The sequence below is a fragment of the Semicossyphus pulcher genome, unplaced genomic scaffold (assembly GCF_022749685.1).
Source record: "Semicossyphus pulcher isolate SPU_LCO1_2020_fin unplaced genomic scaffold, fSemPul1.0.p SCAF_12, whole genome shotgun sequence".
Taxonomy (NCBI): domain Eukaryota; kingdom Metazoa; phylum Chordata; class Actinopteri; order Labriformes; family Labridae; genus Semicossyphus; species Semicossyphus pulcher.
The window spans coordinates 17,161,273-17,176,454 of record NW_027211626.1 but is presented as its reverse complement, the minus strand read 5'-3'; the positions used below and the strand labels follow the sequence as shown (position 1 = coordinate 17,176,454).

The 15,182-nt window shown below is 39.4% G+C and overlaps 1 protein-coding gene across 4 annotated transcripts; it reads right to left on the bottom strand.

The window, feature by feature from the left end:
• Window positions 1–152: 152 nt before the first annotated feature.
• Window positions 153–11,814, bottom strand: lnpk (lunapark, ER junction formation factor). Of its 4 annotated transcripts, none has more exons than XM_069659121.1 (16): window positions 11,717–11,814; window positions 10,454–10,524; window positions 9,138–9,179; window positions 8,950–9,000; window positions 8,720–8,856; window positions 8,485–8,543; window positions 8,309–8,349; window positions 7,865–7,948; window positions 7,714–7,765; window positions 7,411–7,524; window positions 7,020–7,112; window positions 6,627–6,732; window positions 6,275–6,345; window positions 5,929–6,099; window positions 4,927–5,016; window positions 153–2,911 (listed from the first exon to the last, which is right to left on the bottom strand). In XM_069659121.1, the coding sequence occupies exons 2-16, from the start codon at window positions 10,478–10,480 to the stop codon at window positions 2,697–2,699; spliced, it is 1,353 nt and encodes a 450-aa protein (XP_069515222.1). In that variant the 5' UTR covers window positions 10,481–10,524; window positions 11,717–11,814; the 3' UTR covers window positions 153–2,696. The 4 variants fall into 4 exon arrangements, with proteins under 4 accessions (XP_069515222.1, XP_069515223.1, XP_069515224.1 ...); XM_069659122.1 differs by having other exon boundaries at window positions 7,423–7,524; XM_069659123.1 differs by lacking the exon at window positions 4,927–5,016.
• Between the last annotated feature and the right edge of the window lie 3,368 nt (window positions 11,815–15,182).

Below are 15,182 nucleotides of genomic sequence, written 5' to 3'. Positions count from 1 at the left end.
TGATTAGTACACAGGGATGGATGAATAAGCAATTAAAATAATCATCCAATTAACAATAAACAAATATTTTTTTAAACAGCCAAAACTAAATTAATCTGAGAAGTGAACATGAACAGAATACAAGAGCCAACACACAAAAACTATTACATCCATTTTGCTTTTAAAAAACTTTATCAGGCGTGCCATGCGCACACTTAATGAAAACCAGCATTGCCAAAAACAGGTGATAAATCAAGCAGAGAAAAACAGAACTACAAATACACAAACACAGAATTCATGTGTCAGTGTTAGAGACAATTTGATGAAGTTTTTAAATATCAAAAGACAGCTACAGTTTCTTTAAATTTTTAACAATTTCTTCACCAGCAGGTGTAAAGGGGAGTGAAAAGTTTGTTAACGCAAGACAATAAGCAGGCACAGGTACCATGATGCATCACTTTGCTTTTGTAAACACAGCTGCCTGGTGGAGGGAAATAGCAGGAAAAAAAATCACAATTTCAAGCTGTGGAGTCAGGCAACATTAAATGCATTACATGGTCTGTCCTCAACATTCAACAAAGGTTTGTCGGTCCAAAAGCACTTTTTCTGCCGTGTAAAGAGTCAGAATGCTGGCTCTAACCTCTACAAATAACTTCTGTTTCGTGGTAGTTGCATGGTTTTGAGGTCAAAAACTAAACACACAAAACACACAGAAATATTGTTATATCCAAAACTAAACACATTTTAAGTACAACACCGGTGCTACAACATATTGAGGTTTGCATAGACACTGACTATTCTTCTGGTTCACTTTATCAGAACAGATTCTTGTCCAAAACACTAAATGTCTGCACTAATTTACCTTAAACCTCCTGCATTTTTGTTACCACAGCAGCTGGACACAGGGCAGATTACATTATATAATTTGAAGTTAGGCTAACAGTAGCACACATTGTGATGGCACAAGGTTCCTCTGTGAGACCACACAAATTAATAAAGGAAAAAAACACTTTAAAACAAACTAATCTGCAGCAACCTGAAGGCTACACAACCCAAACCAGACCTCGTCTTTTAAGTCGTCGTGACAGTAACATGGCACTCACTCATCTCGCCTCTAAAACCAAACAGTGCAGCAATACCTGAACAGATTAAAACACAACATGGCCAAATAAATACAAAGAGAAATTCAGTGCAAATGGAGTCAGTAAATACAGATAAAACAACAGTGCATTTGGCAAATGATAATTTTATGTAGAACTATAATTGGCAACCAAAATAAAGGATTTATTGTTTTAGCTGCAGTCTGTTCTTTTCTTTCACCTGCCCGATGTTTAAAGGTTCAGTTTGTTCAGAGACGGCTTCAGTGGTAGCATCACTCCTTCACAAAAAATCCATCCTCAAGCTAAAAAGTTAGCTTACGCTAACAGAAATAATATATATATATTTGTAAAAACACTTGTTGAGGAAAAACTATTAATCAAAATAAGAAAGGGTCTGTTTGTTCCACACATTTAAAATAGCCTACTTAAAAACATACCAGCTGGTGATGGAGGTGAGATAAATCATAAGGTGCTGCAAACAGTGTTCCTGGTAACTGCAGTAATGAGTTGGACATCTAAAGAAGCAGTGATTAAGTTATAGCAGCATCTAGTGGGGAGGTTGCAGATTGCAACCAGCTGATAACTGCACCACTTAACCCTCCTCTTCCAAGCCTGTAGGAAATCCTACACTGGCGTTTTCTGGGGGAACTCTAATGGTAAATACCACAAGTCCAGTTTAAAATTTCAGCAGGATAAAATGTCTACATGCATTTGGGCTTGATAAAATGTGAGTATAACAAATGTATCCAAAACTTTAGGCTAACAGTTTGTATGGAGGATTAAAAACAGGCAATGAAAAAGCAAAAGCAGCACCCTTGGTGGCAAACTTGTCTGAATATACTGTAAACATGATTCGTGATATAAGGTTTGTCTTAACAGAGATGTACTTTGCTTGATGAAAGTCCTTGTTTAAACTATCCAATAAAACGATGAATCCCAAATGTTGAATTTGCATCATATTTAACTATAAGCATTAAACACAGATAGCCCACAGTGTGGTGTCGAGGACCAACAATTTATGAACCAGAAGTTTTATCTAAAATTCTTAACCTTTTCTCAACAAATCATACAGCAGCCTGCTTTCTAAAACCTTAAAGAACCTTATAGCTTAAAATAAATCCAAGAATACTGATAAATAAACCCGGTCAGTTACCACGTAAAGAACAGTACCAGCAGCCCACTAGTCTATCCAGAAACAGCCTTAAGATTAAAACTACAATCATCACTCCAACACCTTCCAAACAACCAATCAAACTGTTAAGGCCATGATATGTTGGCAACATTTTAGGCAGTGTGGATCAAAATTTCTACCTTTAAATATGATTTTCTTTGTACTGTACCGTGTTCTTCAACAGGAAAACACACCATTTACCAAGAATATCATCTACATAGTCTGTGTGCTCCGTCTTAGTGAATATTTGAAATATACATAGACAAAGACAAAGAGGAGATTCAGTTTTTGATTGCAATTAAAGATATCATTAACTTCTTGTTCATTAAAGTACTCGTCCACCTATATTGCTTTAAAATGCCACCTGTCTATCATGGCCCAAACCGACACCTTTTGTTCCAACAGAATGATCAGACGTCTCTGGTCCTCTCCTGGACCCTCTGACACTACGACGACTGAGGCTCTGTCTCACAGGGGGCGCTGTGACTCTGCTCGGTTTCCATCACTTCTTCCTCCTCCTGAACCGCTTCTTCTTCACCCTCCGCCTCCTCTTCCTCCTGCTGCTGCTGCTGCTGCTGCTGCTGCAGAGGCTGCTCCTCGGATTGGCTCTCACTCTCTACCTCTGTAGTGGGCTGTTTGTCTTCTCCCATCTCTTTCTCATCTGAGGAGAAGATGTGTGTGTAAGACATGTATATAAAACAGTCAGAACAAGAGACGGAGCGACTGACAGAAAAGGCGAGCACCTAAGAGAATTTGTAATTCAACAAATGATTTGATTGTTGGGAGTTAAAAATCAGAAGGAAATCAAAGAAAAATGTCACCATTCCCTTTGTTAGGGTTAACGTAGGTTTAAAAACAGGTAAAACACAAGAGCTTCGAGAGATTATTCAAACTAGAAAATGTCTCTTCAACACAAACAACCTTAATCAATCATCTGTGGTGTAACAGGCACATGTTACAAACATTAGATAGAATCACTGCTTTTATGTTTCAGTGTAGATCTGAAATAAAACAATATTCATACATTAAAAAGTAATAATCTCGAAGATTTTCATTTAAATAAATGTCTGTTCAGTCACTATCTATCGCCAAATGAGGTAACACAATGTTGACTGAGCCTATGGCCCACTGATAAAAGCCTTTGCATTTGCAGTTTTATAGTATTATTATGGACTGGGTGTTTGGTGCGACTTGCGGCGCCCAGTTAGTGACGCGTTTTCCATCACCCAGCAGTGGTTGGTCTGCCAGAGAGGGTAGGCGGAGCTAAGCGGCTGCTTTTCCGGTCTCTGCAAGTGTTGCGAGTAAACAGTAATCTACTATGGCTGAACAAACCAAAAAAAAGGTCGATGACTACAGATACAACTTCAAAAATAAGCTAAATTCCAAAGAAAAATAAACAAATTCGACGCTCAGATGAAGGCAAACCGTCCAAAAAGGAAAGCGACCGTCAGCGAGGAAAATCAAGAGTTACAACCAGAGCCAACCGTGGACGTCACACATGTGACACTGTCTGGATATCTGGGAAGTGTGCTCCCATAATTCCTGTATTTTTGCCATAGGGGCCGCCAAAGAGAGCGAATCTGAAATCTGAGATTAGCACTTTAAATGCACCATTCTTTGCAGAATTTTAGATTAATTTGATTACATTAATAACAATCACAAGTCAAGACCGTGGTAAATGAAGGATTGGAGCCCCATTTAGAAACTATTAATATTCCATGAGTTGATGGGTGTTACATCAGCTGCCCTGCTCTTAGGTTACTTAACATGTTGTTGTGGACCACACTGACTAATTACAAGAGGTTGTTTGTAATAAAATGTAAACAAAAATAAAAATAATAAAAATAATAAAAGGTAATTCTGCACGAGAATCACTTACTTAACAATACCAATTGAATTCAATGTGCCTGTACAGATGTGACATAATTTTACGGGATGAACACATGCATGCAAAAGAAAAGAGATGTTGCACATGCTGATTAATACTGGGACTGGGTGAGATTGCAGAGGCTCAGATTAAAAGCCCTAATCAGAGCTATGATATTAAAATCAACCAAGCTACCCTAACAATGCATCTGTATGAATGGGGGTTAAATAAATAGATGCAAAATGACACTGTATGCACAAATATGCACAAAAGTTACGGGATTTACTTATTTAGAGACATTAACAGTATAGATTGGAGAGAAAATCATACAATTACAACTTATTAAAAAAAATATTATATAAAATATTTTGTACACACAGCGGAGACCAGATCCAAGTCAAAGAAGTGTATTTTTTTTAATAGTGTTACAATTATAGAAACCAAAATGTGCAGGATTGATTCATCAGGATAATTCAGACAATACTGTATCAGCTGTCAGTCAAAGCACACAACTTTTAGTGATACTCTTAATTTGGAAGGATGAGTTTTAAATCTCTAAATGGGACCAAATTGATTTTTAAACACTATTTAACCCAGATCTGGTGTAGACGACCACTGATTGCTACCACCCATTGCCGTTTTAGTTTGATTAGAGGTAATAGTGATTAGAGATTGGGGATAGGCTGAGCTCTACAATGTTATGGATTCTACAGACAAGAAAATGGACCCCATTCTGGGATAATCAAATCTATCAAATTAGCTTAAATTAAGCCAGATCAGACAAATCAATGCAGGGAGAGGAGGGGAACCTGGACTCTGCAGAGGTCGGCTCTGAGGTTTCTTTGGACTCTGCTGGATCCGGAAACTGTGGACCGAATTCCACGATGCCGGAGCCTTGGCTAGAGGCAAGATCACACTGTTAAACCCACTGATGTTATAATGTATTACTGTTATGTTACACTGTTAGAGTGCTCACAGGTCTGACAAAGGAAAAGTGCTGAGAAACTTCAATGAACGTAGACTTTGATGGATGCAACACAATCTTATTGTCACTGCTTTTACTCTGCAGCGAGCATTCGTTGTACCTATCTGTAATTTAGGAGACTTTTGCTCACTGTTTTACTTGCCTCATTGCTATTCACCTGCTATGCCATACAGCAAGCAAAAAAATGTGTGGACAAATTTTCCTGCAACTGGTTTGGTTACTAGTTGGACTGTGTCAAAAAGGCAGTTGTCTTCACCCAAAAAAATTTGCAAGGATTTATTATTTTCAACTGATTTCATCAGATAAAAAAAGATGCTAGTTTTATGTGTGACAAAGTGACAAAGAGCTTGTGGTTGTGTCGCACCTTGTTCTGGCTCATTGCTCATTAACAACTAAAAACGGGATGAAAGTTGACATCATTAAAGTTAAGAAAATAATCAAACACAAACAAATGATGAAGGTCAACTGGAGCACTGAACTAAGAAGCATTTAACACAGGGCGGTTAGGAAACTGGATAAGTAACACAGATGCACAGAATGGTGTGAGTATGACAGTGAGTGTGTTTGTAGGTCTCTCTCGAGGGTTCTTTTAATTCCCTTCTTGTCTTATGATCAGACCATTTTGTTGTACCGAATAAAAATCTTAGATCAGACAATGTCCGACTGTTCTCCCAGCGTGGGAGAAGCAGCACAGATATTGTATTTGTCCAGAGCTTTGCATCGCTTCCTTCAGCACTGCTCTATTTAATTTCATTTAAGGCCTGAGGAGAGCCGGTCTTAGTTGGTCTTTCTTGCTGCTCTTCAGTGTATTTGTGTGTAACAGTACCTCCAGAGGGGGGCGGGCTCTCCTCTGAGTCTGCTCCAGAACGGCGTGTTGGTGCAGGGGAGCGTGATTCTGCTCGCAGCCTTCTCTCGTAGCTGAACTCTGGAAGCCTTGGAGCCTGAGGGCGCGTCTTCCTGGCAGGATTCAGGAAGTAGCAATACGCACATCGAAAAGCTGGGGGGTAGGAGATAGAAAACATGATAATGAATCAAAGACTTAAAAGGAGAGGCTGTATAAAAACTTAGCCTTATAATAACTTTCTGACACCATTAAAACTAAAGTTACACCACGTTCTCTCATAACTGAGATGCATCGTCTCATTAAATGCAGTCATGCGTTCTGTTCTTACCAAGATATTCAAACTCTTCTTTGAGGGCCATGCCGTTATGAGAGAAACACTGTTGGCAGATCAGAGCGTATCTATAGGAAGAAAGGACAGGGGGTAAGAGGGATATATAATAACATTGTGATGTTCGGTGCATTTCAGGAGCTATTTGCTAAAAGTGTATTTCCATTGACCTGCCTCATCTCCATCAGCCTGTTTCCTATAGGACTTTTGATAACCCCAGGACACACGTACCTCAGAGCATATACTGTGTTTATCAATCAAAGGTAAACTGAAGCTAGTAAACAAGCTAGTACATGTTTGTGATCAAGGGTTCCAAGTTAGATCAAGGTTTGAAGTCACAAAAGGTCTTCACCTGTTCTGTGGTCCATCTCCTACCAGGTACTCAATGACTCGGTCCACTGCTCCCCTGTCTTTGGGCAGGATGGGTCTTGCTAATGGAGGACCTGGTGGATGCATGCCTGCAAAACACGCACACACACACACACACACACACACGTGAGTTACTCTTTTAGATTCCAAAATTATACAGTGTGTTATATTTAGATACGAGGTTCAATTCAGTTCAAAGACTTTTGCTGTGTTCAGCCATTCTCAGCTCTGCCAGCCTCAATACAATGCAGACTTTAACCTTAGAAATTAAGTTCACAAAACCAACAAACAGAATGTCCTGCTACAGTAGATGCTTATTTTCATGCACACCTAAAAGCATTTATACACAGATGGAGTCAAAGGCTTTTGAACCTACCTACACCTGGTATAGGGGAGCAGGGGGTCCTGGGTATTGCCCCCTGGAGCACGGAGGCAGACAGAGCAGATCTCTCCGGTGGTCCTCCTGGAGCTGAGAGAGGAACAGGTTCTGTAGGGAGATCAACACGGGATAACAGCACTGACACATGTCTAAAAAGGACCAAGTCAAAGTCAACTGGACTTGCTGTTCTTCCAGTTAACTTTGACTTTGTCCATGACCGGGATGCGTGAGAATCTGCAAAGACAGATTGACTCGTAATTTTTATTTGATGGAAGAATATAACTTAGAAGCTCTCGCGGCTGTGTGGACCCAGCATCAAAGTTGATGCACTTACAAACTGTGACACTTCATCATACTTAACATTAAGTATCTCTGCTTGCCCCCTTACCCACAGGTGTACCTCCTGGTCCCAATGTGGGCCTTGCACCCTGTGGAGTCATTGCCATTGCAGCTGGGGTGCCCATTGGCATGGGTCTCATTGGCACCCCTCTTTGTCGAATCTCTGCAAAGAGAAGAGGAATTCATCACAAAATGTATTCTCTGTCCTTTAATGATTGTGTTCTGGTGGCAATTAATCCGTTCTTGTAGCTCTTGTTTCTGGTCATTCTGGGCCCGAGTTTCATCAAACACCACTTAACAGACTTTAAATCTGAAGCTTTATCTTTCTGTTGTGTATTGATGTGTTTTGTACCTTGTCCTGGCCTGGGAGTCATCTGCGGACGCACTGGAGTCGACTCCAGCTCCTAAACCAAACAGACAAAAGCAGCTGTAGTTTAGCAAAACAGACACAATCTCAGGTAAAAGTACGGAAACCTTAGATAAATCAATGAAAAAGCACTCACTGCTTTCCTCTTAGCTTCGGGATCAAAGCGTTCCAGGATGAGTTTAGCGTTTTTGTATGTCTCTGTTTCCATCACTTCCTCCAGCTGCAAAGATAAAACAGGGAAACTTTCTATTTTTACATGCAGACTTAATTGTTGTCTCTTGGTTTGAAAACAGCGAGTCGCTGGGGATAAATTCAGCCAAGATGATTTATCTTGAAATATCCTAACCTAAACTTTGAGAAGCGAAAGTTGCAGTATTCTAAGCATGTTGAAATGATCCATTAGCATAAGAAACCAGCGACAAATGAGCAGCAGTTCTTGTCTGACGAGTCATGCAACATTTTGCATTTTGAGTGTGAGGTTAAGGAAGAGAACAAAAGGGTAATAACCGTCAAACTACCTCAGAACAAGTCCGAAACAATGCAAGAATGAAATGTAAACAGTGAAGACTTAGTCACTTACAATCTTTTTTTTGGCAGTCTTTAAATCTTCCAGTTTATCATCTAAAAAAGAAACACTGATTACTTACAGGGATTTCACTTATCTTGAGTGAGAACATAGTCAAACAAGATCAAAAGTGGTTTATATTTGACATATTATCAAGCTATGTGCAAAAGAGTGACTTAGAGACAACTCACTGTTCCTCTCAGTGCGTTTGGAAAAGAGAAAGACCAACAGCTTCCTGATTAACCAAACCCTGATGAAGAGAGAGAAAAGGTGAATTCATGGAAAATAATACAATATTGAAGACAGAGCACACAAGAAGAAACCGATTTTAAAAAAGTTGTAAGATGACATTTACATTGCTGTGTTCCCAGGTGTGAACTTTGCAGAAGGTTTTAAAGGGCACTGTAAAACAATGTGAGCACTCACAGCACTGGGTATAGGAAGAAAGGCAGGGCCATTGCTAGTCTCTGCAGCCATTGTTCAGGCAGGTAGAGACAGTACACGGTCAGAGAGATCAACAGGTAAAGGACCGACGAGTAGAGAAGCAACCGGCCGACCCACAGCTGCAGACAGAAGCATACACAAACACATCGATGAGGAAAAAGAAACTAGAACAGTACAAACGCTGCACATCTTGGATGTTTTGCAGGCTTTACCTTTTGCAGACGTTGGTTTTTGGCTCTAAACTCCTCCAGGTCTTTGATATCCTGAAAGTGGAGGTTAAAGGTTATTTAAATACTTATTCTGAAAACTCAAATTAAAAGTGTGAAAGTCATGGGATTGATTTTATGTGCTAAAATCATTACAAGAGTACATAAAATCTGATACAATGTTGAGTAAGTACCTTGTCAAGGTTCTCCAGCTGCTCAACTGTAGTTGGCTTTGTCTGGATTTAGGATAAAGATCAGAAAATCATCATCATCAGGTTTATCAGAACAATTAACAGGACAGGTTGATCTGTCAGGAAACATCCATCCTGTTCCTGTAAATACAAACCCACTTGTAACTTATCAAATATCAGCTACATTAGGGATGCACCTAATTGGATTTTTTGCCGATATCCGATATGCCGATATTTTACAACTCATTTAGCCGATTACTGATACCGATATTTTTTTCCCGCACACCTTATTGCAGAGATCATCAACTCTCTTCTGTATTGGAATTAGCGTACAGTATAATGGTGATACTCTTATCACATTTGTTACAACGGTCGAGGTGACGGGTCTTGAGATGGTTAATCAAGTTTGTAGTGTTGAAAGACTTTGCCTTGGCTCCTCCTCGCATCACCGAAGCTGAGCAGTCATTGCAAATAGCAGTGTTGCTATCTATTTCGGACACTTTGAAAAACTTCCACACCACGGACACTTTGGCTTCTAACTCTCTCATGCTGCAGGTAGACACACGTGACGCCATCACGCTGCGCCGCGCCGCGCCGCGCAGGTCATCTTCGCGCCGGGGACATTGCGCCGAGGTCGGGCATTTAATCAAGTATGCAGCAGCCCATTATTTTATCAGTTAATTATATCGGCTGATATCAGCGTGTTGGCCGTTCATTTTTAAGCCAATATCGGCCGATACCAATAACGTGCCGATAATATCATGCATCCCTAAGCTACATATAAATAAATGTAAATGTGATTTACCATTTCACATTTCTCTACATCTGTACCTTTGTGTATCCCCCCTAAAACCAAGGCTTTCACTTCCTATTGCTCACTCTTTCTTGCCGTGTCTCTCTCTCTCTCTCTCTCTCTCTTTGACTCCCCCAGTATGTCTAAAAATAGTATATGAATCTCATCTAGCTCGGGCACAGGGTTCAGTCTGCTGACGGCTCACACACCCAAATTGTCTCAAACAGAGTCACCCCCTGAGTAGAACACAAGAAAATCTGCTATAAAACTGTGTTCAGAAATAACTTTTTGGCTTTTAAGTTGAAGTCAGACGTATTCACTTTTTAATTGACCTTTTAAAAGTCAGACTGAGCTCTCTGCCTGATTAGCCTCAGCCGATAAAACCTATTTTATCTGCGAAACATCACCTTTAAATTGACATTCATTGAGATATTAAGATTTGATGAAACCTTCAAAAGTTTTGTCTCACAAGTATGAAGTGTATTATTCTGCTGCATGTGCTTTTGATTTTCTCTCATCCACTTACTTTCCATCTGGAAATCAGAGCCCCCATGGCTGTAGATTACTGCAGTCCCCTCTGTGATTTCCTTTGGTTCACTGTGGAATAGAAAGTCTTTGTTAAACAGCATACTTCTCTTGCATGCACAGTTAGAGGATTTATGCTGCTGATCACCACAACATCACTTTTAAGCTCCACAGTGACATTTACATAACTCTTACATCATCATAGGATTTGGCAAGCTGCCGATAGAACAACTGGACACAAAGGTGGCTGTTGTTCTATTGTGGATTTACTAGGGAGATCTTTGCTTGTCGCATCTTACATACTTACTCAAAGAATACAACATAGGAAAAAGTCTCTTTGGCAGACTTCAGATCAAACAACATATTACGTCATATATTCAACACTGAAAGCTGTTCCTTCTACATGGCAAGTAAAAGATCATAACAAACAGCTCTTGTTTCAGCTCTCTGCATAAAGGGCAACGTCTACTCAAAGGTTATGATGACATCAAAGAGTGGTCTGTCTTCTGACCACATACAACCAATCAAAATATGACTCAGCATGTTTTACACACTGCACGCAGTCCACTTATGGCTGCTGTTGAGAGGTCTTGGCTGCCAGTCCAGCAGTTTGCTGAAAAGACAATGGGAAACTAGCAATAAATGTGCTGAAGTTTTTATCATGAGTTTGCCAACACACATAAATAGATAGAGAAAGAGACTGAATACTGTGCAATTGTGGCAACAACGTTTCCAGCACATTCCTTGAGGAATAGAGGTGCACCCCCACTACAAGTGGTAAAACAGGTTATAGTCCCAGGGGGGTCATCAGAAAAATGTTACTACTCTATAGCATTATCCTGCTCTAAGAGCACCCTCTTACAGCAAACCAATTGTTGTTGTCAGGGGTAATAAGTTAATTCCCTTTATAGCATTGTCCTCTCGCATTAGACAAATAAAAAGCAACATAGTTGTAGAGTTATAACGTTAGCTAGGTTAGCTAGCTACATGTTAGCAGCTTCATCACGTCACTAAATACACTCACAGTTGCTAGCAGGCAACATAAATGTTGTAAAACCAGACAGAGGAGCCATCGGTCAACTTAGCTTTAGCTTTAAATGTGCATTTGGTGTTTAATAAACAGAACCAGACACAAAGTATATGCTAAATTAACTGCTGTACTTAGCAGGCTAATGCATGAACAATAACAGACTAATATGGATGTCTTCTGCTGTCGGTAAGCTTTCTAACATTCCATCGGCCGCTAATCTAAATTAGTACTTACATGGGGTGCTGTTCGGCGTTTCTGTTAACCACTCATTAGGTCAAGTTAGCGCAGAAACAAGCAAACAACAGACTTTTGTTGCCACCTCAACTGTCATCTCCAACTGCCAAGCGAGAGTTGGCGCGGCGTGGAGACGTAACAAACGTTTATTTTGAATGACGTAATCCGGAAGCAGAAGTTTAATCTTTCCCAGAGACCTTTGCGTTGTAGTTTTTTCTGGCTCTTTGGCCAAATGACAGGGTTTTGTCTTTGTTGGGAGTTTATAATTATAAACCAAATACTTATGGTATTAATAATAAAAATAAGATATTCATTAGTTAATTGGGGTAGTTCTATCGTCCTTAACACCGGAGCTACACAAAACATAATGCTGCATAGTTGTAATCTAATGGACTTTTAAATGGAGCGTGAAATCATGACAGCATCCAGCTATTAATCATCACATCTATTGATAATAACTTAAGCTGTTAAAATTATTGGTGAAAACATTAATCACTAAATATGCAAATTAAATAATAAGTACTCACATAGCATTTATGTAAAGGCAAACAAAAAGTGAATATCCTATAAATAAAAGCCAAAGATCATTTAAGAAATACACTTTGCATACGGCTATTTAAAAAACAAACACTACATTAAGACAAGTCAAATAATGAAAGGTCGGCCAAAATAATAGCAGTCACCAAATAAGAAAAGTTAAATCCATGGAAGACTTGGAAAGTGTGGGCAAGGTGTAAGTCTAATTGTCGTCACTAGATGTCGCAATTTTATTATTTCACGAGGGCTTTCATTTTTTACTGCAGCATTCAGCATGAGCTGATCAATTGGACAGGGAATAATACATTTTTATTAGGTTGTAACTAAGCTTTGGTGAGACAAAAGTTTTAATGAAACAATTGATAGTATCTATGTCCCTTTGTTCTTTTATTTTAAGATATTTAATTCTGAAATATATGCAATAATTCTGCAGCCAACAGCAACTCATTCACAGCTGTAGTAGGCCATGTTCTGACAAAGCCTTCTCTTCCTCTCTGTGGATTAACAGCTGGTGCAGCTTTTTAGACCGCTTAATACCTTCACATGGTGCAGGGAGCAGAACCTCACATAGATGAATGCGTTTTTCTATGAGTGAAAGTGACTTATGCAGCAAAAAAAATTGCATTGAAACAAAAACAAATTGGGGGGGCAGTTCAGCTCCTCATGCACGCGTGTGCACACACACACAAATACAGCACATTCATGTTTCCATTGCCACATCATAGAAAACGTAGTGAATCTGGAATCTCTCCAATATTCTGCAGCTCTTTCTCCCCTCTGGGCTGTTTCAGATTAGGCTGCAGTGTGCAGAGATTTGGCCTTCAGCTTTAATGCTTACAGCTTCCTCTGGAGACTGAAGAGTTATGGGCCTAATAAAACTCTCTCTCTTTTCCCCCCTCATCTTCTCCCTCTTCCCTCTCTCTCCCTCACACACACACACTTACACACAAGGGGATGTGTGTTGATGTATATTATAGCTGATGAGTTATCCTGATGCAGAAGTTATTTCCGTTTCATTAACCCTTAATAAATTAAACACTGTGAATAAAAGTGAACAGAGGGGACGACTTTTGACAATTTACCAGCACCCCACTTACGCAAAGCACACACAGGGACACACCGCACAGTAATGGGACAAATGGATGTTGACAAGCCAAAGAACACCAAACAGTAATCATATCATGTAAATGTAGCCTGACTCAATATGTAGCTTCTGTGAGTGTCTTATTTTGTCAATTAAAGTAGTGAAGGAAAAAGGGAGTGGGAATTTGTTCTCTTCTTCTCTTACACTGGTAATAGATTTAGTTCTAGTTATTTAATCTTTCTTGGTGAGCCTTAATTAGATAAATACTTTTCTGCAGGGTGGCTGAATTGAAAGTATAATATATAAGTTTATCTATCAGTGCTTTCAGAGAATCTAAGGAATTAATGATGAAATGGAAAAAGAGGAAAATCCGTGAAAACTTTGCTCTAGTTCTTGTGTTATGATTTATCCGCTAGTTGTGTGTTTGTGTTAAATGGGCAAATAGTCTACTCGTGATATCATATAACAGTGGTGTGGTTTCCCGGCCAAAGTGCTCAAAGGTGTTTACAGTTCGGATGAGAGGCCTCCTGCTCGCCACCATTTGCTGCCTGCGTCTCTTTTGTTGACTGAACAATTTCAGTGGACGGCACATGGTTCAAAGACACTTTAGTATGGGTGGTTAGACAGTTTATTGGACTTGGCAGTCAGGGTTTGTCTGTCGGAATAGTGCAGACACCTGCTTCGGGACAGATGTCCACGCAGACGCACAGCCCGTGAAGTTTGTCTGGATTTGCTGCTGCGCGGCCTTTTTACGCACCAGGTAAGCCTCCGCTGTTCCGCTGCTCAGTTTAAACTTATTTAACTTTTTCACAAATTGTATAAATATCATTTTTATTATTATATATATATATTTTTTCACTTGCACTCTGTAGTTTGTGCCCTAAACTTCCCCTTTAAAATGCGTCATGATGCTCTATTTAATTAAATATTTTTGCTGCATTTTCGATTAATTTAAGTCAATGCATTCTATCTAAATTAACAAAATTACTAATAACCCTCAAACATTTTCATATGTTTACTTAGAATGAAAATAAAACAAGCAAAAAGGAAATTAAAACTGAATAGGCTATTCGATCATTTAAATTTAAATCATTAACAGGTCTCAAAGAAAAAAAATTCGATGTGTTTACAATTTAAAAAGTTTTCACTTTCAATTCCAGGGTCGTTATAGCGGTAATAGAGGTGCACGTTAAATAATTGATCAGATTTAAACACCTGAATCGGTAAATCGATCCAATTCCGGACTTCACAATAATAAAGGTCTACCTATTAGGGGGTTTCCCCCCACAAAAAATGCACGTAAAATGTGTTTTAATTATTAAACATTGCTTCCGACTCGGAGTTCAGAGTTTCAATTTCTGTATTTCAATATCTGATTTGATTTCATTAACTGAGTTTGGACGGTGTGTAGTTCGGATGATTAAAACACGTGCATCTTTCTTGTCTTCGTTTCGTTTTTTTTCCTAAATGAGGGCCACGTGCACATCGTGTTTTGCTCCAACTGTAATTTGATCGTCATTTAAGATTCGATAAAATGCAGAAATAATGCGAGATCGCACGCGGCTTTGCTTTAAACTATTGGCGTCATTCATAAATTCTATGACCCTGTGTCTCCGAATAATGAAGCACAAAGCAAACGAGGGAATCATTGGTTTGCATACTGTTTTTATTAATATTATTTGTTGCTCTTATTAATCGCATTTATTTTATTTTGCTCCTAAATGGGTTTAACATCCAACCTGACAGCACACACAAACGCAGAGGGAGTTCTGCAGCTACAACACAGCCTGTTTACTGAAGGCCATCCCTGGCACAGGAGTGATGTGCTCCTGTGACTCACCATGT

Excerpts from the sequence above, each read along its gene's own strand:
- lnpk (XM_069659121.1), bottom strand. The coding sequence starts at position 10,480 with ATGGGGGCTCTGATTTCCAGATGGAAA. Across the intron at positions 9,180-10,453 it reads CTCTGATTTCCAGATGGAAA|ACAAAGCCAACTACAGTTGA; the intron begins GTAAGTGGATGA and ends TCCTAAATCCAG. Across the intron at positions 6,733-7,019 it reads CTCCCCTATACCAGGTGTAG|GCATGCATCCACCAGGTCCT; the intron begins GTAGGTTCAAAA and ends CGTGTTTTGCAG.